The sequence below is a fragment of the Rattus norvegicus genome, chromosome X, assembly GCF_021556685.1.
Source record: "Rattus norvegicus strain SHRSP/BbbUtx chromosome X, alternate assembly SHRSP_T2T, whole genome shotgun sequence".
Lineage (NCBI taxonomy): Eukaryota > Metazoa > Chordata > Mammalia > Rodentia > Muridae > Rattus > Rattus norvegicus.
Genome location: NC_141554.1, coordinates 75,882,740 through 75,909,495, shown reverse-complemented (window position 1 = coordinate 75,909,495; position 26,756 = coordinate 75,882,740). Strand labels below are relative to the sequence as shown.

The window sequence follows — 26,756 nt, the reverse complement described above, 5'->3', positions numbered from 1 at the left end:
AACGCGTTGCAACCGTGTTTACTGGGAAACTGGCATGCAGATTCTCACATATACACGGAAGGACAAAAGACTAGGAACAGGGAACTTGCATGTGGTTGTGAGAAACAAGAATCAGGGGCATTTCCTAGCAGACACCACGTCATGCTTTAGAGTGACTAAAAGAGACACACAAAAAAATTGAAAAGTAATAAATAAATGAGTAATAAATAAATAAGGGCAGAAAGATAAAGAATTAAAATAAAGTAAAGGTGTGTAGAACTATCAGAGAAAGTGAGGGACTTATCCCTGGAATAGAAAAGAAAAGAAAGGTCAGAGACAGACTCCAACAAGATGGCACACAGTGTTCCCAGACATAGGCGAGTGTTCTCTGGGGTTTAAGATGGCTGCCGAATGAGAAAACACAATGTGAGGATGGAAGGTGGTCCATGCCAAACCCAGACGCTTGATTTTGTGAGGACACGTTAGAGCCTAGCCAAGTAGGCCTAGGTGAAAGTGTATGCACCCCCAGCCCACATTATTTGGCCTCCAAATGGAAGAGGTTTCCGGGAACCACCCCTGGAGGGTAGAAAGCTCAGTTTGTCCCTCCAGCGCAGGTAGGATTAGTTAAGTTAGCACCAGTAACCAGGAAAGGCTCCCAGGCGCCACATCAGAGAACAGGCGGAAGTGGGTGTCAGAGCCGCCACCAGGGGGCGCCCTTCTGAGGGACCGGTGAAGGAAGCTCATAGGCCTCTGAGGCAAAACAGGAAGTGGAGCCTGAGGCAAAGGCGCGAGCAGGAGCGAGGAGCGAAGAGCGAGGAACAGAACGGCCGCTTCTTTCGAGGCTCAGCCCCGCTGATTCTGAAGGGCTGGAGTCTCGGGTAACTAACCACGGGGGGCATGAGGAATATGATCTTCATATTCTTCTGTGCCTTTCTTCTTCCCTCCCTCTCTCCTGCTCAGGTGCCCATTTCCTTCATATTTTTAGGCCTCTTCAAGGCAAAGCCTGCTGGAGATGGGAAACGGCACAGAGGAGGCCCCCTCGACCCCACCCGGGCCTTCGGCCTCCTCCACAGGCTCTGTCCAGCCTCCGTGGGCCCTGCCCCAACCCCTTCAGAGAGCAACTATCTCCAGGTTGCCTGCCGGTCTGGGACTTGCCAGAGAGCAGATGAGGCAGGTAGAGGGTGAGAGGGAAGGGAGGGAGCCATTCTCCGCCCAGCCCCAACTGTCAAAAGGTTGAGAGGACTCTGGACGATTGTTGGATGACTGGGGAGCGAATGTGTGCGTTTGACTAAAGAAGAGGGTGTGCATTGAGGCCACGGACAGCGGAGTCTACCAGATAGTTTGTCTTTGGGCTAGGTCAGGGGCTGGGACTCCACATGGGCGTCAACAAAAACCTGTCAGGCATAGCGAACTGGGGACGAAGGAAATGGGAATTAATGATGACGATGGATATTATTTGTTTGTTTGTTTGTTTGTTTGTTTGTTTGTTTGAAAATGAGAAAAAAACATTGGGAAAATCTGGATGGATTTTGTGAGAAAACTGTTTGAAGGCCAGCATGACACTTATTAGCCCCGGTTGGCCTCAGTCATGATCCCGCCTACCGCAGGTATCTGGGTGAGAGGTTTTTAGGTACAGAGCCAGTGTCCACTGCCTTCAGAAGAACAATATGATTTCATGGGCGGGGAGGGGAGGCTCGCGGGGAGGGGGACAAAACGGTTATCGGTGGAAAGGGGGAGCAAAGGAGTAATGAAGACTGTGGTGTGAGGAAAACTTGAATGGAGGGTGAAAGGAAAAACTGAGTACTTGGTGCGGGTATCCGCGAGACCGCTGAGTACTTGGTGCATATTTTTACCATGTGGGGAGTGAACAAATGGGAGGCACCAGGAAGACGATTGCCTTCCAGTGTCCAGGATTTCTCGTGATTGCCGAGGCAGACCTGGGGCTGCTGGTGTAACCCTGGAAATGGGATGTGTGGAGTGAGTCTGAGCAGACCGACTGGGTAATGGAGCCAGTGCCAAGAGGTTGTTGGCGGGAGGTGCTGGTGAGGGAGACAACATGAGGAAGACTGAGACTGTGTGAGTATAAATGGGAGATGGAGGCCGAAGAAAACTGGCAGAGAATAAAGTGATGCTGGAGGTGACCGTGCTGGAGAAGGTGCTCGCCCCCAGAGCCAGTGTACTTCGCTTGTTTGGTTGCTTGTGTTGCCTTGTTTTTTGGTTTTGTGTCTGGGGAGTGGTTGTTTTTGCTTTTTTGTTTGTTTGTTTGTTTGTTTTGGTTGTTTGGTTTTTTCGTTTGTTCGTTCTTTGTTTTTGTTTTTTGTTTTTTGGTTGTTTGGTTTTTTGTTTGTTCGTTGTTTTTGTTTTTTGTTTTTTTGGTTGTTTGGGGTTTTTTTGTTTGCTCGTTCTTTGTTTTGTTTTTGTTTTGTTTTTTGTTCGTTCTTTGTTTTTGTTTTTTGTTTTTTGGTTGTTTGGTGTTTGTTTGTTTGTTTGCTTGTTTGTTCGTTCTTTGTTTTTGTTTTTGTTTTGTTTTTTGTTTTTTTGGTTCTTTGGTTTTTTTGTTTGTTCGTGCTTTGTTTTTGGTTTTTTGTTTTGTTTTGTTTTTGGTTCTGCTCAGGAAAGAACAGTTACTTTAGGGCCATGGGGATACAGTGGCCTTTCTGCTCTCAGCCTAAGAACCATGGAACCCAAAGACAAACCAGCTGTTCCCTGCCGGCCCTCCACTTCGGAATATAACATGGGGAACAGGACTGCAGCAGCACTGCCTGTAATGGAACCTAGGCTCAGAGGACATACAAGTCACGCTGGCAGAGGCCACAGCTGTGGCTCCAGGATCCAAGTCAGGTGGGAAACCCATTCTTCCCAGTCTCGGGTCTGCTGGTGTCCCAGTTGGGCTGCATCCTTTCCAGTATGTTGTTCGAGATGGTGAGGGGGTCAGGTTCCCTTTGCACGTGACTAGCAGGAGTCCTTCAAACCCCTATTGTAGGGAACAAGGAGAGGCCCTGCTGGCTGTGGGTTCTGAGAAGAAGGGGCATAGTGCACCAATAAAGAGACGCCAGATTCGACTACCAAGAACGACTGTGCCCCGCAAACCCCTCAAACAGGCCAAGAAGACTTCTACCAAAGGAAGAGGTCGCAGTGAGTGTCATTGCCTGTGGAGGGAGCCTGAGTTTGGTTGGAGAGAAGCAGGGCATGAGTAACCCTGTGACCAGCCCTGCCACAGAATTGCAGTGGGGAGTTGGGGTAGGGTACCCTGAATCTCAGTGGGCCCAAGTAGGAAAAAGACACCCAGATGTCATATGAATGGAGGGTAGCACTTGTTTGCAGGAAGCAGAGATCTGGGGCATGGGGTGGAGGTGCGGTGGGTTGTGTTCAAAAAGTTTTATGGTGGGAAGTCCTCAGAATGGTGTTGAATGTCTTCGGATGAGGCTGGTGGGCAGCCGGTGGGGAAGAATTCTTGGTCTTTTACAGCTGCAAAGGAGAACCCTGTGTCCCAGCCTGAAGACTTGCTCCCCAAAAGTCCCCAGGAGGTAAGGAGACCCTGTCGCTAGAGTGGGAGGCTCCAACCAGTTACTGCCAAGAGCCCTTTCGACTTTGCCTTTAAAGTCAGGGTTCTGGCCTCTAACCTGTTGGCCAGCATGTTGCCTTGTGCTGACATGGAGAAATGTCACTTCTTCAGGGGCCTCAGTGTTCTCAGAGGCAGTTGAGCATAAGACTGGAGGGGAGGGGTTCTGCAGAGGTCTTCAGAGTCCTGACATTCTAGATTCCTGCCATTGGCCTAACAGTTGCCACTCCCTCCTCCTCTCTGGAAGCAATCCCTACCTTTGATCTCTGTCTCTACAGGAGAGCGCCCACGGATCTCAAGTACATTGCTGGCCCTCAGCACTTCCACCTCTCTCGGAACAGCAGTTGATGGGTCCTCCTCCTTCTGTGGACCTTCATGGGGCTTTCACCTTGTCCAACCCGTGAGTAGAAAGGGACCGTGCAGCTGGCTGTGTCTTGTGTCTGTGTGTGTCCAGTCCTGGGCTTGGTGCCACAGCAGCAGCAGGAGGGGGAGGAAGATGTTGGGAGAGAGGAGGACGAGGGGAGGTGGGGGGAGAAGGCTGCAGATCAGACCGAAGGGTAAGGACAGGGCTCCTCTCCAGCTTTGGGAGTCCCTCCTCCGGAGACTTGGTACAAGTGACTTAATTTTTTTCAAGCATCCATTTCCTAGAGGTCATTTTGGCGAGAGTATTCTGTATCTGTCACATAGAAAAAAGCACCACCAGCCCAAAGCCTGCTGCCACCCAGTGGGCCTTTAACACATGGGCACTGTTTCTCTACACACAGCAGATGAGTGAGATGGGAGGGTCCTGAAGAAACCTAGGGACATGGTGGAGAGGGCCATGGAGGCCCAGGGCAAAGTCCAGAGGCCAACAGAGAAATCCCCCTGGCTGTGCTCCGGGCTTGTCCCTCATGATCTGTGGTGGTCTGGCAAAGTGCTGGCAAGGAACAGTCCCTGACAATGGAAGGTCTCCATATCTCTTTAGGGACTTTGCAGTATATTAAAAGGCAGACACTTGCGGTTCCCTGATGTCTTCTTCACTGCATATCTGGGAGAGATTTAAAAAAAAAACTTGTACGGATTAATTTCTTAGGAAAAAATGTGTTAGGGGGTTGTGGAAGGGAAAACAGACTGTGCAGGACAAAGGGCATATCCATGCCACAAGGCCTAAGGTCTCCACAGACCTTTGAATTCCCACCCTCTGGTATTGCAATACCCTGCCAGTCTCTCTCTACAGGTGCTGCCTACCCAGCTAGGTGTTTAATTCCCTTACCTCTTGTTTCCAGATACTCAAATATGATCCCCGTGCCATGTACTTCCACTGATCACCACTGTCCACTGGAGCCACAGGTACCTGCAGGGAAGCAGGAGAGTTCTGGAAACCTGGGTGGGAGGAGCTAAGTTGCTGTGCAGGCCAGACCTTCTGAGCTCTGGGAGTGGGCACTGGAGGCAGCTGGCCACGGAGAAGTCTTTTGTGCTTCTGAGAAGAGGTGTTGGATGCACAGCTCCTGTTCTCTTCACACCTGTTTCTCTGCAGGGCTCCGGTGCCTCTGACCAGGCCACCATAGAGTGTCAGGAAACACTGGAGGCTGCCGAGGCCCTCATGACTCTGAAGAACTCTTCATGGAACTGGCACCAGAGCCACAGATAAACAGGTAGCTGGCTTCTTGGAAAGGAGCATGGGGTGGAGATAGTTGGGAGATGGGAGCTCTGTGGTAAGGTGGTCATGGCTGGGTACATGGGGTTAGTTTGTGGTTGGAATGACTTTGGGCTGGGTACCCCAGTCTTATGAGGCTGACTTCAGAGAGGGCACTTGGAGGATAATTCAGAGAACGCTCAAATATGAATCTCAAGTTTTGTGCCTAGCAGTAATTGGCTGGTGCCCTGCTGTCGAAAGAGAAGGAGTCTGAGGCCCTCGGGGAGTTGCAGGGACTTGCCCTAGAGCAGGCAGCATATCCACTGCAAGAAATAGAACCAGGCTCCCAGATTCCCCACCCAGCCCCAAGTCCCCAGTCTATTGTTCACTGTTGTGGTGGAAATTTTTATTCCAAACCCCGAGTTTCTACCCTGCCTTTGACCATTTAGGTCCTACACACAAACTTTATATTTACAATAAGCCTTAAACAGCACTAGAGCTGGGCAGGCATCCACCCTCTACGCTATTAGAATCCACGTTCCTGTAGATAAGCCCCAGTTATTACTGTTTCATCTGGGCTGCTCTTAACTCTAATTGGCCAGCCCCGATTTCGTGACTCTCCCATCCCATGATGGCTTCTCCCTCCTCCTTTGCCTTCTTCTCCCGTCATGGTTCTCCTCAAACCCACATGCCCGGGAATCTTCCTAAAAGCCCGCCTATGTCCCTTCTGCCCGGCTACTGGCTGTCGGCATCTTCGTTTGTCAATCAGAAATAACTTGGAGGGCTGGTGGAGGAGGCGAGCAGTGTCATACGGTGTCACTTGGTTCTACATGCAGAGTCTCTCCTCTCTGGGACAGCCAGGTCTTGGGGGCCCAATACTAGCATTACACTACAGGCAGCATCAGGCCAACCCACGACACACTGTGATGGTCTGACGGAGACATAGAGATGGAACGAGATTTAGACCCCATTCTCAGGGGGATTTCAGTTCAGATGTGCAGCCTGGATTCTTTCTTGCGATATATTTTGCAAGCAGATCTCAAATGACCCATCCAGAGGGCAAGTGCTTTATGAGCTGAGAAGGGAACTAAACTTCTAGTGTGTCTGGGCAGCAAGGCTGGACCTTATTGTGCACAGAGACAGATAGGGTCTAGGGAATCTAGGAGGAAGTCACCCTGGACAGAACTGCTGGAACACACGGGGCAGAATGAAGCTGGGGAGGTGGCTGATCACAGGGGTCTGGCAAGGGAGGGAGACGAGACCTAGGCCAGGGCTTCTTAAAGTTTCCTGTCTCACAACCCCTATCCACCTGAGAGACGTTTACAGGACCCCAGTATATAGGCACATAGGCAATAGGCAGGCATAAGAGCAAAACATGTAAACATAATAAACTATGAAGAAATTTGCTTTAATACAAGTCCTTGGTATACATGTAATTTTGCCATTTATTAAAGATTTAAAAGGTGCATGCCAAGGAGATGGGTGTGCTCGTTTGTTTTTACTCAAAGAGTTATATCTTGACTAAAAGTTTGACACTGAGGAGCATAAAGCATCTTCCTTGTTTCTCAGAGTTGATCAGTACCTTTAGTTTACACTTGTCAGTGCCGAGGATGCTGTTCCAGGTAAATACGTAGTACAGAATTGTACAAGTGTGTTTAGGGTCGTTTCAGAAATTGTTAGAAACACTGTCCTAATCCCAAGCCAAAACCCATCTGACAATTTTACACAAGCAGCTCAAACAACAGTTTTTAAAGTCAAACATTTTAAAACATGGGTAGGAACGACAGACAGAAAATATTAAAAGGTTTTGTTTTCCACCGTTAAACCATCATGTTTCTGTTAGAGCCCTCAAACAGGGCTCAAAACAACCCTCAAACAGGAAAGGAAACACTGATGCCTGAGATTGTCCTATGACCATCACATACCTGCACACGCTCACAAACATGAGAATGTGTACACACACACACACACACACACACACACACACCCCACAGCATGGGAGTAGGCCAGGAGGAGTGGGTAGTGGAAAGTCAAGGAACTTTCCTGACATCAGGAAAGTTATATTTAGAGACCATGAGCTTCACCACAGTAGGTTTGTGGCCATGGTGGAAGAATGAGGGAAGGTGAGGCTGGAGGTGAGGAATTCAGGCAGGAATAGGTCTGCCCTGTGTTCTCAGTGACAAATGTTCACTTGTGGGAGATGAAGAAATGCGGGAGGGTCGGGAAAGGGATTGCTGATCATTAGGTGGTCCTCATACCATCCTTTCTGCCTTCAGGTCTTGCTTGAAGTCGGAGCAGTGAAGCCTCCCAGCCCATCCGTGTTATTCAGACCCACCGGCTGGCTCCACTTCACCTCCTGTTGAGCATCTGGAGTGCACCTCCCTCTTGAACTTAAGGGACCTGGGAAGGGGTGCAGGCTCCTTCAAGCACCAAGTAGTTGATATTCTGTGTGGCTCATGTCTGAAATGCTTAAACGTGCTTTGTAAGCCTTCGGGCATTTAATAAGCATCCAGACTCTTCATAATGTAGATCAGTTCCTTAGCTTGCATAGTATGTTCTTGGACCCCTATCCCTTGTCCCTTTGTGAGCTGGTGCTTTTTAATGTACCTTCTGTAGATAGCATTGTGCAATTTAATATGACCAGTCTGTTGGTGGGGTTCTGAGTGGGTTAGTATACCATTTTCTGCATTTGTCTTGTGATTGCATATGTACCTGAGCACTCCCGTATTTGTATGTGGACACATGAGAAGTTTCAACTTGTGTATTTGAACAAATAATAAAGCATTGGTAGGAGGCATTGTCCAGGTCTTCAATGTAACGGGCTACACCTTCCCCAGTGGTCTCTCTTCTGGGACTCTGACGCCGCCACAAGTTCCAAGCCTTAGCAGTGCTACCCAACTCCTTCATGCCTTCAAAACATGTACTACAATTGAGACTCTCACACCTTACCAAGATGGGCTGTCAGCATGGAATTTAGCCTTGGCATCCTCTGAACCACAGCTTAGGTTTCTGGCCCTGAGGAAAAAATGCCAGAAGATTTTTGCCCCCCCATGATCACTAGTCCCCTCGGTCCCAGATGCTCTTTCAGCCCTATCTGACCAGCATCAATTATCCTTGTAAAGCAAAATTTTCACTTTAGTGGTGCTCTTATCTTGTTAAGTACGATTCATTCTTCAGCTCCAAAGGACTATATTAAGCACATCTTCTCAACTCAACATATCACACATGCAGCCCCAATGAAGGATTTTGAAGAATCATGTTTGTTTAAGAGGACCTTGTTTTCTTGGTGTCCTCGGTACCTCTGGCTCTCATGTTCTTTCTGCCTCCTTTGTCCACAGGGTTTCCTGAGCTCTAAAGGGAGGTAATAGATAACGACAGACCATTTAGGTCTGAGTGTCCCAGGCTCTCTTATTCTCTGGATTATGTCTGGATGTGGGTGTCTGTATTTGTTCCCTTCTGCTGTAGGAGGAAGCTTTTCTGATGATGGCCGAGGAAGGCACTGACCTATGAGTATAGCCAAATGACAATAGGAGTCATTTTATTGCTACACGAAACAAAACAAAACAAAACAAAACAAAACAAAAACAATGGTATTTGCTTTTCCCCTTGGTCACTAGGTGATCTAATCTCAGGTTATTGTTATCCAAGCAGTGTCCAGTATGGATTCCATCTCAAGGAGTCAATCTTAAGTCAAATCAGATATTGGTTGGTTACTTCCACAAGATTTGTGCCTGCAAATTGCACTAGTGTTATCTTGGAGGCAAGACAACCTTATGAATGAAAGGTTCTGTGGCTGGCTTGGTGTTTACATTTCTCCTTTGGTATCGTGCAAAGTACCTTCTTGTACCAGAGACACTAGAACGTATGGGTGAAGGCCCTATGTGTGCTGTTTCTCTGATTTCATTCTCAATCCACTTGTCACTTGTATATAGGAGGGTTACTAATTTTGTGAGTTGATTTTTTATCCAGCTACTTTGCTGAAAGTGTTTATCAGCCATGGGAGTTTTCTGGTGGAATTTAGGGTCACTTGCACACACTATCATATCATCTGCAAATAAAGATACTTTGACTTCACCCTTTCCCAGTTTTATACTCTTGATCTCCTATGCCTGTCTAATTGCTCTAGCTAACACTTCAAGTACTGTATTGAATAGGGATGGAGACAAATGGACAACCTGTTCTTATTCCTGATTTTAGTGGAATTGCTTGGGGCTTCTCTCCATTGATGTTGGCTATGGGTTTGATGTAGGCTGCCTTTATTATGTTTAAGGATGCTCCTTATATTCCTTATCCCTTCAAGACTTTTATCATAAACGGGTGTTTGATTTTGTCAAATGCTTTTTCAGAATCCAATGAGATAATACGTGTCTTTTTTTTTTCCTTTCAGTTTCTTTATATGGTGTATTACATTGACATATTTTTGTATGTTGAACTACATACAAAAATCAAGTAGGAGGAAAGCTACTTGACATTGATGGATGGTAGTTTTGATTAGTTCTTGAATTAAGGTTGTGAGAAATTTATTGAGTACTTTTGTGTCAATATTCATCACTGAAATTGGTCTGAAGTTCTCTTTCTTTGTTGGGTCGTTGTGTGGTTTAGGTATAAGCATGATTGTGGCTTCATAGACCGAATTGGGTAGTGCTCCTTCTGATTCTATGTTGTGGAATAGGTTGGACAATATTGGTATGAGGTCTTCTGTGAAAGTCTGATAGTCCCATAGCTCCCTACTCCCAAACCCCGGGGGAGAGAGAGCTCATCGCCCAGACAGGTGGGCACTCCTGAGACTGCAGGGCAGGAGAGACCACCAATGCTGCCCACCCCTGCCCACATCCCTGGCCCAAGAGGAAACTGTATAGGGCCTGTGGAAACAGGAAGATAGGGGTACGCAAGCTGCAGGTGCCCTGTGGTCCAGATGGCGCCGGACCTGAAGGGGCCCAGTCAAACAGATCTCTGCACCCAAATCTCGTGGGAGGGAGAGCTAGACCTTCAGAGGGGCAGATACACTTGAGAAGGCAGAGGAGACTACTCTCTGCCCACATTTCTGACTCTAGAGGAAAACGCCTAGCGCCATCTGGGCCCCTGTGCACAGGGACCCGAGAGAAGGCGGGGCAGGCCCTTCTGGTTGCTGCCCTCATGGAGAGCTGAAATCCAGCCCCGAGGAGCGACTTCATGCCTGAGACCAGAGGTAAGACCAATTTTTCTGCTCCAAGTGACTGCCTGTTGGACTCAGGACACATAAAGGCTAAGTTCCTCCGGGACCAGTCACTTCCGGTTGCTAGCTGGTGCCTGAACCTCACTAATCCTGGCCCACAGCTCCCTGCTCCCCAACCCCATGGGAGAGAAAGACCATCACCCAGATAGGTACGCGCTCCTGAGGCAGCAGGGCAGGAGAGACTTCCAGTACTGCACACCCTTGCTCACATCCCTGGCCCAAGAGGAAATTGTATGGGGCCTCTGGGAACAGGAAGATAGGGGCACTCAACCTGCAGAAGCCCTGCGGTTCATACTGCGCCCAGATCTGAAGGGACCCGGTCAAACAGCTCTCTGCACCAAAATCCCGTGGGAGGGAGAGCGAGACCTTCAGAGGGGCAGACACACTTGAGAAGACAGAGGAGACTACTCTCTGCCCACATTTCTGACTCTACAAGAAAACATCTAACACCATCTGGACCCCTGTGCACAGAGACCCAAGAGAAGGCAGGGCTGGCCCTCTGGTTGCTGCTTCCATGGAGAGCTGAAATCCAGCCCCGAGGAGCGACTTCAGGCCCGAGACCAGAGGTAAGACCAACTTTCCTGCTCCAAGTGGCCTGCCTTGTGGACCCAGGACACAGGCCCACAGGAACAGCTGAAGACCAGTAGACAGGAAAGACTACACACCTGAAGGCAGAACACTGTGTTCCCATAACTGGTTGAAAGAAAACAGGAAAACAGGTCTACAGCACTCCTGACACACAGGCCTATAGGACAGTCTAGCCACTGTCAGAAATAGCAGAACAAAGTAACACCAGAGACAACCTGATGGCGAGAGGCAAGCGCAGGAACTCAAGCAACAGAAACCAAAGCTACATGGCATCATTGGAGCCCAGTTCTCCGACCAAAGCAAACACTGAATATTCAAATACACCAGAAAAGCGAGATCTAGATTCAAAATCACATTTGATCATGATGATGGAGGACTTCAAGAAAGACATAAAGAACTCCCTTAGAGAAATCCAGGAAAACACAAATAAACAAGTAGAACTCTATAGAGAGGAAACACAAAAATCCCTGAAAGAATTACCGGAAAACACAATCAAACAGGTGAAGGAATTAAAAATGGAAATAGAAGCAATAAATAAAGCACAAAGGGAGACAACCCTGGATATAGAAAATCAAAGGAAAAGATAGGAGCCGTAGATACAAGCATCACCAACAGAATACAAGAGATAGAAGAGAGAATCTCAGGAGCAGAAGATTCCATAGAAATCATCGATACAACGGTCAAAGATAATGTAAAATGGAAAAAGCTATTGGTCCAAAACATACAGGAAATCCGGGACTCAATGAGAAGATCAAACATAAGGATAATAGGTATAGAAGAGAGTGAAGACTCCCAGCTCAAAGGACTAGTAAACATCTCCAACAAAATCATAGAAGAAAACTTCTCTAACCTAAAGAAAGAGATGCCCATAAACATACAGAAGCCTACAGAACTCCAAATAGATTGGACCAGAAAAGAAAGTCCTCCTGTCACATAATAGTCAAAACACCAAATGCACAAAACAAAGAAAGAATATTAAAAGCAGTAAGGGGAAAAGGTCAAGTAACATATAAAGGCAGACCTATAAGAATTACACCAGACTTCTCACCAGAGACTATGAAAGCCAGAAGATCCTGGACAGATGTCATATAGACCCTAAGAGAACACAAATGCCAGCCTAGGTTAATGTATCCAGCAAAACCCTCAATTAACATAGATGGAGAAACCAAGATATTCCATGACAAAACCAAACGTACACAATATCTTTCTACAAATCCAGCCCTAAATGGTAAAGCTCAGCTCTCCCTGAGGGCAGCAACCAGAAGGGCCTGCCCCGCCTTCTCTCGGGTCCCTGTGCACAGGGGCCCAGATGGCGCTAGGCGTTTTCCTCTAGAGTCAGAAATGTGGGCAGAGAGTAGTCTCCTCTGCCTTCTCAAGTGTATCTGCCCCTCTGAAGGTCTAGCTCTCCCTCCCATGAGATTTGGGTGCAGAGATCTGTTTGACTGGGCCCCTTCAGGTCCGGCGCCATCTGGACCACAGGGCACCTGCAGCTTGCGTACCCCTATCTTCCTGTTTCCACAGGCCCTATACAGTTTCCTCTTGGGCCAGGGATGTGGGCAGGGGTGGGCAGCATTGGTGGTCTCTCCTGCCCTGCAGTCTCAGGAGTGCCCACCTGTCTGGGCGATGAGCTCTCTCTCCCCCGGGGTTTGGGAGTAGGGAGCTATGGGACTATCAGACTTTCACAGAAGACCTCATACCAATATTGTCCAACCTATTCCACAACATAGAATCAGAAGGAGCACTACCCAATTCGGTCTATGAAGCCACAATCATGCTTATACCTAAACCACACAACGACCCAACAAAGAAAGAGAACTTCAGACCAATTTCAGTGATGAATATTGACACAAAAGTACTCAATAAATTTCTCACAACCTTAATTCAAGAACTAATCAAAACTACCATCCATCAATGTCAAGTAGCTTTCCTCCTACTTGATTTTTGTATGTAGTTCAACATACAAAAATATGTCAATGTAATACACCATATAAAGAAACTGAAAGGAAAAAAAAAGACACGTATTATCTCATTGGATTCTGAAAAAGCATTTGACAAAATCAAACACCCGTTTATGATAAAAGTCTTGAAGGGATAAGGAATATAAGGAGCATCCTTAAACATAATAAAGGCAGCCTACATCAAACCCATAGCCAACATCAATGGAGAGAAGCCCCAAGCAATTCCACTAAAATCAGGAATAAGAACAGGTTGTCCATTTGTCTCCATCCCTATTCAATACAGTACTTGAAGTGTTAGCTAGAGCAATTAGACAGGCATAGGAGATCAAGAGTATAAAACTGGGAAAGGGTGAAGTCAAAGTATCTTTATTTGCAGATGATATGATAGTGTGTGCAAGTGACCCTAAATTCCACCAGAAAACTCCCATGGCTGATAAACACTTTCAGCAAAGTAGCTGGATAAAAAATCAACTCACAAAATTAGTAACCCTCCTATATACAAGTGACAAGTGGATTGAGAATGAAATCAGAGAAACAGCACACATAGGGCCTTCACCCATACGTTCTAGTGTCTCTGGTACAAGAAGGTACTTTGCACGATACCAAAGGAGAAATGTAAACACCAAGCCAGCCACAGAACCTTTCATTCATAAGGTTGTCTTGCCTCCAAGATAACACTAGTGCAATTTGCAGGCACAAATCTTGTGGAAGTAACCAACCAATATCTGATTTGACTTAAGATTGACTCCTTGAGATGGAATCCATACTGGACACTGCTTGGATAACAATAACCTGAGATTAGATCACCTAGTGACCAAGGGGAAAAGCAAATACCATTGTTTTTGTTTTGTTTTGTTTTGTTTTGTTTTGTTTTGTTTCGTGTAGCAATAAAATGACTCCTAGTGTCATTTGGCTATACTCATAGGTCAGTGCCTTCCTCGGCCATCATCAGAAAAGCTTCCTCCTACAGCAGAAGGGAACAAATACAGACACCCACATCCAGACATAATCCAGAGAATAAGAGAGCCTGGGACACTCAGACCTAAATGGTCTGTCGTTATCTATTACCTCCCTTTAGAGCTCAGGAAACCCTGTGGACAAAGGAGGCAGAAAGAACATGAGAGCCAGAGGTACCGAGGACACCAAGAAAACAAGGTCCTCTTAAACAAACATGATTCTTCAAAATCCTTCATTGGGGCTGCATGTGTGATATGTTGAGTTGAGAAGATGTGCTTAATATAGTCCTTTGGAGCTGAAGAATGAATCGTACTTAACAAGATAAGAGCACCACTAAAGTGAAAATTTTGCTTTACAAGGATAATTGATGCTGGTCAGATAGGGCTGAAAGAGCATCTGGGACCGAGGGGACTAGTGATCATGGGGGGGCAAAAATCTTCTGGCATTTTTTCCTCAGGGCCAGAAACCTAAGCTGTGGTTCAGAGGATGCCAAGGCTAAATTCCATGCTGACAGCCCATCTTGGTAAGGTGTGAGAGTCTCAATTGTAGTACATGTTTTGAAGGCATGAAGGAGTTGGGTAGCACTGCTAAGGCTTGGAACTTGTGGCGGCGTCAGAGTCCCAGAAGAGAGACCACTGGGGAAGGTGTAGCCCGTTACATTGAAGACCTGGACAATGCCTCCTACCAATGCTTTATTATTTGTTCAAATACACAAGTTGAAACTTCTCATGTGTCCACATACAAATACGGGAGTGCTCAGGTACATATGCAATCACAAGACAAATGCAGAAAATGGTATACTAACCCACTCAGAACCCCACCAACAGACTGGTCATATTAAATTGCACAATGCTATCTACAGAAGGTACATTAAAAAGCACCAGCTCACAAAGGGACAAGGGATAGGGGTCCAAGAACATACTATGCAAGCTAAGGAACTGATCTACATTATGAAGAGTCTGGATGCTTATTAAATGCCCGAAGGCTTACAAAGCACGTTTAAGCATTTCAGACATGAGCCACACAGAATATCAACTACTTGGTGCTTGAAGGAGCCTGCACCCCTTCCCAGGTCCCTTAAGTTCAAGAGGGAGGTGCACTCCAGATGCTCAACAGGAGGTGAAGTGGAGCCAGCCGGTGGGTCTGAATAACACGGATGGGCTGGGAGGCTTCACTGCTCCGACTTCAAGCAAGACCTGAAGGCAGAAAGGATGGTATGAGGACCACCTAATGATCAGCAATCCCTTTCCCGACCCTCCCGCATTTCTTCATCTCCCACAAGTGAACATTTGTCACTGAGAACACAGGGCAGACCTATTCCTGCCTGAATTCCTCACCTCCAGCCTCACCTTCCCTCATTCTTCCACCATGGCCACAAACCTACTGTGGTGAAGCTCATGGTCTCTAAATATAACTTTCCTGATGTCAGGAAAGTTCCTTGACTTTCCACTACCCACTCCTCCTGGCCTACTCCCATGCTGTGGGGTGTGTGTGTGTGTGTGTGTGTGTGTGTGTGTGTGTGTGTGTGTGTGTGTACACATTCTCATGTTTGTGAGCGTGTGCAGGTATGTGATGGTCATAGGACAATCTCAGGCATCAGTGTTTCCTTTCCTGTTTGAGGGTTGTTTTGAGCCCTGTTTGAGGGCTCTAACAGAAACATGATGGTTTAACGGTGGAAAACAAAACCTTTTAATATTTTCTGTCTGTCGTTCCTACCCATGTTTTAAAATGTTTGACTTTAAAAACTGTTGTTTGAGCTGCTGAGTCGAGGCTTGTGTAAAATTGTCAGATGGGTTTTGGCTTGGGATTAGGACAGTGTTTCTAACAATTTCTGAAACGACCCTAAACACACTTGTACAATTCTGTACTACGTATTTACCTGGAACAGCATCCTCGGCACTGACAAGTGTAAACTAAAGGTACTGATCAACTCTGAGAAACAAGGAAGATGCTTTATGCTCCTCAGTGTCAAACTTTTAGTCAAGATATAACTCTTTGAGTAAAAACAAACGAGCACACCCATCTCCTTGGCATGCACCTTTTAAATCTTTAATAAATGGCAAAATTACATGTATACCAAGGACTTGTATTAAAGCAAATTTCTTCATAGTTTATTATGTTTACATGTTTTGCTCTTATGCCTGCCTATTGCCTATGTGCCTATATACTGGGGTCCTGTAAACGTCTCTCAGGTGGATAGGGGTTGTGAGACAGGAAACTTTAAGAAGCCCTGGCCTAGGTCTCGTCTCCCTCCCTTGCCAGACCCCTGTGATCAGCCACCTCCCCAGCTTCATTCTGCCCCGTGTGTTCCAGCAGTTCTGTCCAGGGTGACTTCCTCCTAGATTCCCTAGACCCTATCTGTCTCTGTGCACAATAAGGTCCAGCCTTGCTGCCCAGACACACTAGAAGTTTAGTTCCCTTCTCAGCTCATAAAGCACTTGCCCTCTGGATGGGTCATTTGAGATCTGCTTGCAAAATATATCGCAAGAAAGAATCCAGGCTGCACATCTGAACTGAAATCCCCCTGAGAATGGGGTCTAAATCTCGTTCCATCTCTATGTCTCCGTCAGACCATCACAGTGTGTCGTGGGTTGGCCTGATGCTGCCTGTAGTGTAATGCTAGTATTGGGCCCCCAAGACCTGGCTGTCCCAGAGAGGAGAGACTCTGCATGTAGAACCAAGTGACACCGTATGACACTGCTCGCCTCCTCCACCAGCCCTCCAAGTTATTTCTGATTGACAAACGAAGATGCCGACAGCCAGTAGCCGGGCAGAAGGGACATAGGCGGGCTTTTAGGAAGATTCCCGGGCATGTGGGTTTGAGGAGAACCATGACGGGAGAAGAAGGCAAAGGAGGAGGGAGAAGCCATCATGGGATGGGAGAGTCACGAAATCGGGGCTGGCCAATTAGAGTTAAGAGCAGCCCAGATGAAACAGTAATAACTGGGGCTTATCTACAGGAACGTGGATTCTAATAGCGTAGAGGGTGGATGCCTGCCCAGCTCTAGTGCTGTTTAAGGCTTATTGTAAATATAAAGTTTGTGTGTAGGACCTAAATGGTCAAAGGCAGGGTAGAAACTCGGGGTTTGGAATAAAAATTTCCACCACAACAGTGAACAATAGACTGGGGACTTGGGGCTGGGTGGGGAATCTGGGAGCCTGGTTCTATTTCTTGCAGTGGATATGCTGCCTGCTCTAGGGCAAGTCCCTGCAACTCCCCGAGGGCCTCAGACTCCTTCTCTTTCGACAGCAGGGCACCAGCCAATTACTGCTAGGCACAAAACTTGAGATTCATATTTGAGCGTTCTCTGAATTATCCTCCAAGTGCCCTCTCTGAAGTCAGCCTCATAAGACTGGGGTACCCAGCCCAAAGTCATTCCAACCACAAACTAACCCCATGTACCCAGCCATGACCACCTTACCACAGAGCTCCCATCTCCCAACTATCTCCACCCCATGCTCCTTTCCAAGAAGCCAGCTACCTGTTTATCTGTGGCTCTGGTGCCAGTTCCATGAAGAGTTCTTCAGAGTCATGAGGGCCTCGGCAGCCTCCAGTGTTTCCTGACACTCTATGGTGGCCTGGTCAGAGGCACCGGAGCCCTGCAGAGAAACAGGTGTGAAGAGAACAGGAGCTGTGCATCCAACACCTCTTCTCAGAAGCACAAAAGACTTCTCCGTGGCCAGCTGCCTCCAGTGCCCACTCCCAGAGCTCAGAAGGTCTGGCCTGCACAGCAACTTAGCTCCTCCCACCCAGGTTTCCAGAACTCTCCTGCTTCCCTGCAGGTACCTGTGGCTCCAGTGGACAGTGGTGATCAGTGGAAGTACATGGCACGGGGATCATATTTGAGTATCTGGAAACAAGAGGTAAGGGAATTAAACACCTAGCTGGGTAGGCAGCACCTGTAGAGAGAGACTGGCAGGGTATTGCAATACCAGAGGGTGGGAATTCAAAGGTCTGTGGAGACCTTAGGCCTTGTGGCATGGATATGCCCTTTGTCCTGCACAGTCTGTTTTCCCTTCCACAACCCCCTAACACATTTTTTCCTAAGAAATTAATCCGTACAAGTTTTTTTTTTAAATCTCTCCCAGATATGCAGTGAAGAAGACATCAGGGAACCGCAAGTGTCTGCCTTTTAATATACTGCAAAGTCCCTAAAGAGATATGGAGACCTTCCATTGTCAGGGACTGTTCCTTGCCAGCACTTTGCCAGACCACCACAGATCATGAGGGACAAGCCCGGAGCACAGCCAGGGGGATTTCTCTGTTGGCCTCTGGACTTTGCCCTGGGCCTCCATGGCCCTCTCCACCATGTCCCTAGGTTTCTTCAGGACCCTCCCATCTCACTCATCTGCTGTGTGTAGAGAAACAGTGCCCATGTGTTAAAGGCCCACTGGGTGGCAGCAGGCTTTGGGCTGGTGGTGCTTTTTTCTATGTGACAGATACAGAATACTCTCGCCAAAATGACCTCTAGGAAATGGATGCTTGAAAAAAATTAAGTCACTTGTACCAAGTCTCCGGAGGAGGGACTCCCAAAGCTGGAGAGGAGCCCTGTCCTTACCCTTCGGTCTGATCTGCAGCCTTCTCCCCCCACCTCCCCTCGTCCTCCTCTCTCCCAACATCTTCCTCCCCCTCCTGCTGCTGCTGTGGCACCAAGCCCAGGACTGGACACACACAGACACAAGACACAGCCAGCTGCACGGTCCCTTTCTACTCACGGGTTGGACAAGGTGAAAGCCCCATGAAGGTCCACAGAAGGAGGAGGACCCATCAACTGCTGTTCCGAGAGAGGTGGAAGTGCTGAGGGCCAGCAATGTACTTGAGATCCGTGGGCGCTCTCCTGTAGAGACAGAGATCAAAGGTAGGGATTGCTTCCAGAGAGGAGGAGGGAGTGGCAACTGTTAGGCCAATGGCAGGAATCTAGAATGTCAGGACTCTGAAGACCTCTGCAGAACCCCTCCCCTCCAGTCTTATGCTCAACTGCCTCTGAGAACACTGAGGCCCCTGAAGAAGTGACATTTCTCCATGTCAGCACAAGGCAACATGCTGGCCAACAGGTTAGAGGCCAGAACCCTGACTTTAAAGGCAAAGTCGAAAGGGCTCTTGGCAGTAACTGGTTGGAGCCTCCCACTCTAGCGACAGGGTCTCCTTACCTCCTGGGGACTTTTGGGGAGCAAGTCTTCAGGCTGGGACACAGGGTTCTCCTTTGCAGCTGTAAAAGACCAAGAATTCTTCCCCACCGGCTGCCCACCAGCCTCATCCGAAGACATTCAACACCATTCTGAGGACTTCCCACCATAAAACTTTTTGAACACAACCCACCGCACCTCCACCCCATGCCCCAGATCTCTGCTTCCTGCAAACAAGTGCTACCCTCCATTCATATGACATCTGGGTGTCTTTTTCCTACTTGGGCCCACTGAGATTCAGGGTACCCTACCCCAACTCCCCACTGCAATTCTGTGGCAGGGCTGGTCACAGGGTTACTCATGCCCTGCTTCTCTCCAACCAAACTCAGGCTCCCTCCACAGGCAATGACACTCACTGCGACCTCTTCCTTTGGTAGAAGTCTTCTTGGCCTGTTTGAGGGGTTTGCGGGGCACAGTCGTTCTTGGTAGTCGAATCTGGCGTCTCTTTATTGGTGCACTATGCCCCTTCTTCTCAGAACCCACAGCCAGCAGGGCCTCTCCTTGTTCCCTACAATAGGGGTTTGAAGGACTCCTGCTAGTCACGTGCAAAGGGAACCTGACCCCCTCACCATCTCGAACAACATACTGGAAAGGATGCAGCCCAACTGGGACACCAGCAGACCCGAGACTGGGAAGAATGGGTTTCCCACCTGACTTGGATCCTGGAGCCACAGCTGTGGCCTCTGCCAGCGTGACTTGTATGTCCTCTGAGCCTAGGTTCCATTACAGGCAGTGCTGCTGCAGTCCTGTTCCCCATGTTATATTCCGAAGTGGAGGGCCGGCAGGGAACAGCTGGTTTGTCTTTGGGTTCCATGGTTCTTAGGCTGAGAGCAGAAAGGCCACTGTATCCCCATGGCCCTAAAGTAACTGTTCTTTCCTGAGCAGAACCAAAAACAAAACAAAACAAAAAACCAAAAACAAAGCACGAACAAACAAAAAAACCAAAGAACCAAAAAAACAAAAAACAAAACAAAAACAAAAACAAAGAACGAACAAACAAGCAAACAAACAAACAAACACCAAACAACCAAAAAACAAAAAACAAAAACAAAGAACGAACAAAAAACAAAACAAAAACAAAACAAAGAACGAGCAAACAAAAAAACCCCAAACAACCAAAAAAACAAAAAACAAAAACAACGAACAAACAAAAAACCAAACAACCAAAAAACAAAAAACAAAAACAAAGAACGAACAAACGAAAAAACCAAACAACCAAAACAAACAAACAAACAAACAAAAAAGCAAAAACAACCACTCCCCAGACACAAAACCAAAAAACAAGGCAACACAAGCAACCAAACAAGCGAAGTACACTGGCTCTGGGGGCGAGCACCTTCTCCAGCACGGTCACCTCCAGCATCACTTTATTCTCTGCCAGTTTTCTTCGGCCTCCATCTCCCATTTATACTCACACAGTCTCAGTCTTCCTCATGTTGTCTCCCTCACCAGCACCTCCCGCCAACAACCTCTTGGCACTGGCTCCATTACCCAGTCGGTCTGCTCAGACTCACTCCACACATCCCATTTCCAGGGTTACACCAGCAGCCCCAGGTCTGCCTCGGCAATCACGAGAAATCCTGGACACTGGAAGGCAATCGTCTTCCTGGTGCCTCCCATTTGTTCACTCCCCACATGGTAAAAATATGCACCAAGTACTCAGCGGTCTCGCGGATACCCGCACCAAGTACTCAGTTTTTCCTTTCACCCTCCATTCAAGTTTTCCTCACACCACAGTCTTCATTACTCCTTTGCTCCCCCTTTCCACCGATAACCGTTTTGTCCCCCTCCCCGCGAGCCTCCCCTCCCCGCCCATGAAATCATATTGTTCTTCTGAAGGCAGTGGACACTGGCTCTGTACCTAAAAACCTCTCACCCAGATACCTGCGGTAGGCGGGATCATGACTGAGGCCAACCGGGGCTAATAAGTGTCATGCTGGCCTTCAAACAGTTTTCTCACAAAATCCATCCAGATTTTCCCAATGTTTTTTTCTCATTTTCAAACAAACAAACAAACAAACAAACAAACAAACAAATAATATCCATCGTCATCATTAATTCCCATTTCCTTCGTCCCCAGTTCGCTATGCCTGACAGGTTTTTGTTGACGCCCATGTGGAGTCCCAGCCCCTGACCTAGCCCAAAGACAAACTATCTGGTAGACTCCGCTGTCCGTGGCCTCAATGCACACCCTCTTCTTTAGTCAAACGCACACATTCGCTCCCCAGTCATCCAACAATCGTCCAGAGTCCTCTCAACCTTTTGACAGTTGGGGCTGGGCGGAGAATGGCTCCCTCCCTTCCCTCTCACCCTCTACCTGCCTCATCTGCTCTCTGGCAAGTCCCAGACCGGCAGGCAACCTGGAGATAGTTGCTCTCTGAAGGGGTTGGGGCAGGGCCCACGGAGGCTGGACAGAGCCTGTGGAGGAGGCCGAAGGCCCGGGTGGGGTCGAGGGGGCCTCCTCTGTGCCGTTTCCCATCTCCAGCAGGCTTTGCCTTGAAGAGGCCTAAAAATATGAAGGAAATGGGCACCTGAGCAGGAGAGAGGGAGGGAAGAAGAAAGGCACAGAAGAATATGAAGATCATATTCCTCATGCCCCCCGTGGTTAGTTACCCGAGACTCCAGCCCTTCAGAATCAGCGGGGCTGAGCCTCGAAAGAAGCGGCCGTTCTGTTCCTCGCTCTTCGCTCCTCGCTCCTGCTCGCGCCTTTGCCTCAGGCTCCACTTCCTGTTTTGCCTCAGAGGCCTATGAGCTTCCTTCACCGGTCCCTCAGAAGGGCGCCCCCTGGTGGCGGCTCTGACACCCACTTCCGCCTGTTCTCTGATGTGGCGCCTGGGAGCCTTTCCTGGTTACTGGTGCTAACTTAACTAATCCTACCTGCGCTGGAGGGACAAACTGAGCTTTCTACCCTCCAGGGGTGGTTCCCGGAAACCTCTTCCATTTGGAGGCCAAATAATGTGGGCTGGGGGTGCATACACTTTCACCTAGGCCTACTTGGCTAGGCTCTAACGTGTCCTCACAAAATCAAGCGTCTGGGTTTGGCATGGACCACCTTCCATCCTCACATTGTGTTTTCTCATTCGGCAGCCATCTTAAACCCCAGAGAACACTCGCCTATGTCTGGGAACACTGTGTGCCATCTTGTTGGAGTCTGTCTCTGACCTTTCTTTTCTTTTCTATTCCAGGGATAAGTCCCTCACTTTCTCTGATAGTTCTACACACCTTTACTTTATTTTAATTCTTTATCTTTCTGCCCTTATTTATTTATTACTCATTTATTTATTACTTTTCAATTTTTTTGTGTGTCTCTTTTAGTCACTCTAAAGCATGACGTGGTGTCTGCTAGGAAATGCCCCTGATTCTTGTTTCTCACAACCACATGCAAGTTCCCTGTTCCTAGTCTTTTGTCCTTCCGTGTATATGTGAGAATCTGCATGCCAGTTTCCCAGTAAACACGGTTGCAACGCGTTTGCACTGCATTCTCCTTGATTCGGGGGCATCGATTTACATGGACCCCGCTATCACCCGGCCTTCCTAGTCTTCAGCTTGGCATGGCTCTCCCTTTATGTGGAGCTGCCATAGTTTTGTTTCTTCCACGCTTCTTCTGGTTGTACCTTTTGTGCATTCCTACCTGGTGCACCTTATGTCGTCTTTATCCCAGAGCACCCTAGAGTCTTGCTGCTCTTGTGTCTGATATCGGCTTGGGGGTGGTGAGCTGGTGGGTGGATGATTCACTTTCATCTGACTTACAGAAACGCACTTGCCTCTTTAACTGCTACACTGTTCCTAAACTCCGCCACCATAGTAAATCTCATTGTACCGGGAGGTACACACATAAGTCTCGAGGCTTTTCTCTGAATCTGAGCTCATTAAAAACAGTTCTGCCGGGGTTGGGGATTTAGCTCAGTGGTAGAGCGCTTGCCTAGGTAGCGCAAGGCCCTGGGTTCGGTTCCCCAGCTCTGAAAAAAAGAAAAAAAAAAACCAGTTCTGCCTTGCTGGGTTTTCCACTGTCACCTTGCTTCCCTAGAAGGCAGTCTAATAAGGACAGGGGTCGAGGGGCTTGTTTTGAGTTGTTGCTGATTTTAGGTAAGTGTCCCCAACGTTTTCAGATGAAATCCTCTTTTCTGGCTTTCCCTTTCTGGGCTCCCTTTGTCTTTCCTTCCACACCTCATCCTCCCAGTCTCCCTACTTCTTTCCCTTTCCTCTCTGTCTCCTTCTCTTTCTTGCTTCCAGCTCTCCTTCTTTTATTCTGTTCTTCTTCATTCCTTCCTTGCCCATTTTATTAAAAGTTTAACCAACAACCCTTCTGTAGATTTCAAACACCTATTTCAAAAACATCACAAATACTCTGTGCCTGCATAAAAATATTTATGGGTCTATTCACTCCTTTGTGAACACAGGGCCTGGCATTTAGAGACCCTTCCAAACATGGCTAGCAAAGCTTACTTTTACTTTGTCTTGAAGGGTGTGCCATCAGGGGACAACATGCACTTAGGCGTATTCTAAAATTAAGCATACAATGCTATTTATGTGCTAGATCGAAACAAGTGCAGTGTTACCAACACAGAGCTCCTCCTCAACTCCCCCTTTATTCCAGAATTCTAATCTGAATTGAGGTTTGTTCTCCTGGCCAGGAATATTTCTTGACTCTATTTCTTCTTAGTTGTGGCAGATCATTTCTAAGTACCGGGACCTTTGTTCTACTGGACACCCACCCAGCTCTTTTATATCGTTCCCTCACGGGTTCCCCTGACATGACATTTCTTTCTACCATGCTAACTTTATCTGACCCTAAAAGACCAAGTTCACAACCTCAGCTAATCACAGGAACTGTAGCTTTCTTCATCAATCACTTTATGTTCCTCTATGTGGTATGGCAGCAGGCTAAGGCAAGTGGGTACAGCAAAATTGATCAGACGTCCTCACAGACCCCAGAGTCTAGAGACAAGTTACCTTTGGGGGGATGAGCCTCCTGATGCTCTCTCCTTGTGCCTGACATCCTGCAGAGGCAAGATACTATATTAGTTAAATTCTGGACCGAGACATTATTACCATTAGGTCTCACTTTACTGCTGAGAAAAATCAAAGCCTGGGTATCAAATAATGACTTATTCTTAGATGCTCACTCCAGCTACTCTCACAATTCGTCAGTGCCAGTCAGGCAAATTAGGAAGTGTTTCAGTAGTGGCTTGTTTCAATTTCTTCAAATCAACTCTCTGGTGTAGAGGAAGATGTGAGAGCTCCCCAACTCCTTCTAACATGTCAAAAATCCCCTTTTAATAAGATCCGTGCCATCTAAGTTGGAACCAAAACAAAACATGTTTACTTAAAACCACACCCACAGGATGCTTTGCCTACAACACTACTGGACCCTTGACAAGTCCCCAACCAGGAAGGTTTCTAACAAGTACAGGTATTTGTGTCTGGAACAACCTTTCCTGTTTTCCCAGGTTTGGAAGCAATCGTAAGTCAAGTACACCTGAAATACATTTTCCCCTTGAGAATACATGCACTCACTTGGAGATGTCTCCTCAAATTGAGTGAGTCCCAGCTTGGCTGGAGATGGGCTCCCTAGCTAAAGCGCTTGATCAACAAGTAGGAGGATACTGGTTTGATCCCTGTATCCCGCAGGACAAACAGTGCCTGGTGGCACAAGCTTCTAACGGTGGAACAGCTAATCTGTATCCTCCTTTGCCTGATTTTGGTTCAGGGGGCTTGACGTTTGGGTTGTTAACTTATTTTCAGTGAACATTTCTAGAGGCTAGACAGTGAAGGTCCAGCTCCTTCCTGTGTGGGAAAATACAAACAGTCCCTCCAAATGTGCAGTGCTACATCTGGAACTTCAAATATGCACACATGCATGGTAGTAAGTACAAAATCCCATCAGCACAGGACACGTACAGACTCTCAGGGACCTATGTGCTTCACAGTTTCCTAACTCCTTTTCTGAAAGACCTTTCGTATTCTAAATTTTTTTTCTTAATCTTTAAAAGAACAGCATTCGGCATTCCCAGGCAGTCTCCCAAACAAGTAATAAGCAGGTCTTTCTCTAATCAGAGGAGATTGGGTACATCGTGCCTAGGACTGTAAGCACAGTTCTGCACATTGGTCATTTGTTTGTTTTCAAAACATGTATTCAGGGCTTCTGTCTAATTTGGTTCTTCCTTTCTTTCTTTCCTTGTGCACATAAAGGGTTAATTTAGAATGTTTAAGGAAGGATAGAGTTACTTCATATTTATAAATGTTACTTAAAGAATTAACAGCATTGTACTGTGTATACTTCTAAATGCAGAGAACAGGGAACCGTCTACACGTGGTATGAAATAAAATTAAAATTAAAAATGAATTGAAGTTCAAAAAAATGAGGTCGTTTATCTAGCTTTAAATGTGAACACAAAGACCTCTGAACTCTACTCCTATGTTTGAACTGCACCAATGGTGGAGAAGACAGAGAGCACAGCATTCACAAGAATGCAGACATTTCGACCATGATTATTTTGAGTAAGTTTCCTGTGTTAACATTGGAGGACTTTCATCTCTCAGACAATCAGTGTTAACAGTTTTCAGGCACTACAGTTTGTGTTGATCAGAATAGCCTTCTTTCTAATGGATCTACAATGTTCAGAGATTCAGGACCAATGAACTTTGGGGTTTGGCACACGAAACAAGAATAGAAATGAAATCTGGCTTAGGAGCAACTGTAATTTTTAGAGTGTGCACAGTCCCTTCCAATGCTGCATGACATATACGACTGGAAGCACCTTCTGCCTGCGCTATGAATGCTTGACCAGTGAGTCTTTATGCTACAACCACTAGAACAGCGCAGTAAGCAATTATACAGAAAACCAAAATCAAATTGGAAGCAAGCAAGCAAGCGAGCGAGCTAACAAGCAAGCAAGCAAGCAACCAAGCAAGCAAGCAAGCAAGCAAGCAAGCAAGCAAGAAAGGACCTAGGACTCTTGCACATGTAGTTTGAGCTGGTTTACATCGAACATTCTACTCAGAAGAGAGCATGCCAAAATGGATGGTCTGCTTTAAGGCTCTTCTCTGAAGTTTACATGCAGCCTGACATCACATACGCACTGACACATGGTATGCTACTAGAGCAGGTAAGTGAGGAAGGCCAGTAAATTTTATACACAGATTCTCTGCTTTTGTTTGCACAAGTCCCGCGAAGTTTTTGGAAATTCATGTTCAACTCCTAAGTGAGGAGTCAACATTCAGATACCAGGACAATGCAAGCATTGCTTACAGATCTGAACTATGGCCCTAAGGGAAGCCCAATGTGGCAGGCTCAGGAGGAGTCCGTCACCATTAAGGGTGGTGGAAGCCACCAAAAGAAAAGAGTGGGAGGAAGGGTGAAACAATTAAAATACAAACAAACAAATACCAACCTCCCCTTCCCTCTGCCTTATGTAAAGGCAGCAATTAGAATAGTGAGCAAATTCATCCCCATCTTCATGCTGCAACCCCAGGCCAGAAGGTCACAGGCAACCAAAGCCAGCCTAGGCTGCTTGCAGAAAACCACAGTGCGAGGCATCGGATAATGGCAGACAGGTTGGAACTGATCCAGTCCACGGGACATTTCAAAAGGAGCTTTACTTGCCAGTCACCGTGCCACGTTCTGCACTGTTAGTACATGCAGGACGCACTCACCCACTTGCGCCATAGATTACCAGTATGGGCTGTAAGAGA

General features: G+C 47.2%; 2 protein-coding genes across 2 annotated transcripts; one reads left to right on the top strand and one right to left on the bottom strand.

Moving 5' to 3' along the window:
* The first annotated feature begins 743 nt into the window (after positions 1–743).
* Positions 744–7,953, top strand: Dmrtc1c1 (DMRT-like family C1c1). The gene is made up of 9 exons (NM_001014222.2): positions 744–857; positions 965–1,149; positions 2,647–2,820; positions 2,963–3,114; positions 3,448–3,506; positions 3,820–3,941; positions 4,807–4,870; positions 5,058–5,175; positions 7,433–7,953. Exons 2-8 carry the CDS (start codon positions 992–994, stop codon positions 5,169–5,171), a joined length of 843 nt encoding a protein of 280 aa, NP_001014244.2. The 5' UTR covers positions 744–857; positions 965–991; the 3' UTR covers positions 5,172–5,175; positions 7,433–7,953.
* A 6,596-nt stretch (positions 7,954–14,549) lies between these two features.
* Positions 14,550–21,790, bottom strand: LOC120099304 (doublesex- and mab-3-related transcription factor C1-like). The gene is made up of 9 exons (XM_087600986.1): positions 21,675–21,790; positions 21,383–21,567; positions 19,712–19,885; positions 19,418–19,569; positions 19,026–19,084; positions 18,591–18,712; positions 17,662–17,725; positions 17,357–17,474; positions 14,550–15,070 (listed from the first exon to the last, which is right to left on the bottom strand). Exons 2-8 carry the CDS (start codon positions 21,538–21,540, stop codon positions 17,361–17,363), a joined length of 843 nt encoding a protein of 280 aa, XP_087457112.1. The 5' UTR covers positions 21,541–21,567; positions 21,675–21,790; the 3' UTR covers positions 14,550–15,070; positions 17,357–17,360.
* Between the last annotated feature and the right edge of the window lie 4,966 nt (positions 21,791–26,756).

What these genes read in the sequence shown, in the direction of transcription:
- Dmrtc1c1 (NM_001014222.2), top strand. Translation starts at nt 992, where the DNA reads ATGGGAAACGGCACAGAGGAGGCCCCCTCGACCCCACCCGGGCCTTCG. An exon ending in TACCAAAGGAAGAGGTCGCA is followed by an intron (nt 3,115 to 3,447) that starts GTGAGTGTCATT and finishes GGTCTTTTACAG; the next exon opens with CTGCAAAGGAGAACCCTGTG. An exon ending in GCTTTCACCTTGTCCAACCC is followed by an intron (nt 3,942 to 4,806) that starts GTGAGTAGAAAG and finishes TCTTGTTTCCAG; the next exon opens with ATACTCAAATATGATCCCCG.
- LOC120099304 (XM_087600986.1), bottom strand. Translation starts at nt 21,540, where the DNA reads ATGGGAAACGGCACAGAGGAGGCCCCCTCGACCCCACCCGGGCCTTCG. An exon ending in GGCTCCAGGATCCAAGTCAG is followed by an intron (nt 19,570 to 19,711) that starts GTGGGAAACCCA and finishes CCCCTATTGTAG; the next exon opens with GGAACAAGGAGAGGCCCTGC. An exon ending in TACCAAAGGAAGAGGTCGCA is followed by an intron (nt 19,085 to 19,417) that starts GTGAGTGTCATT and finishes GGTCTTTTACAG; the next exon opens with CTGCAAAGGAGAACCCTGTG.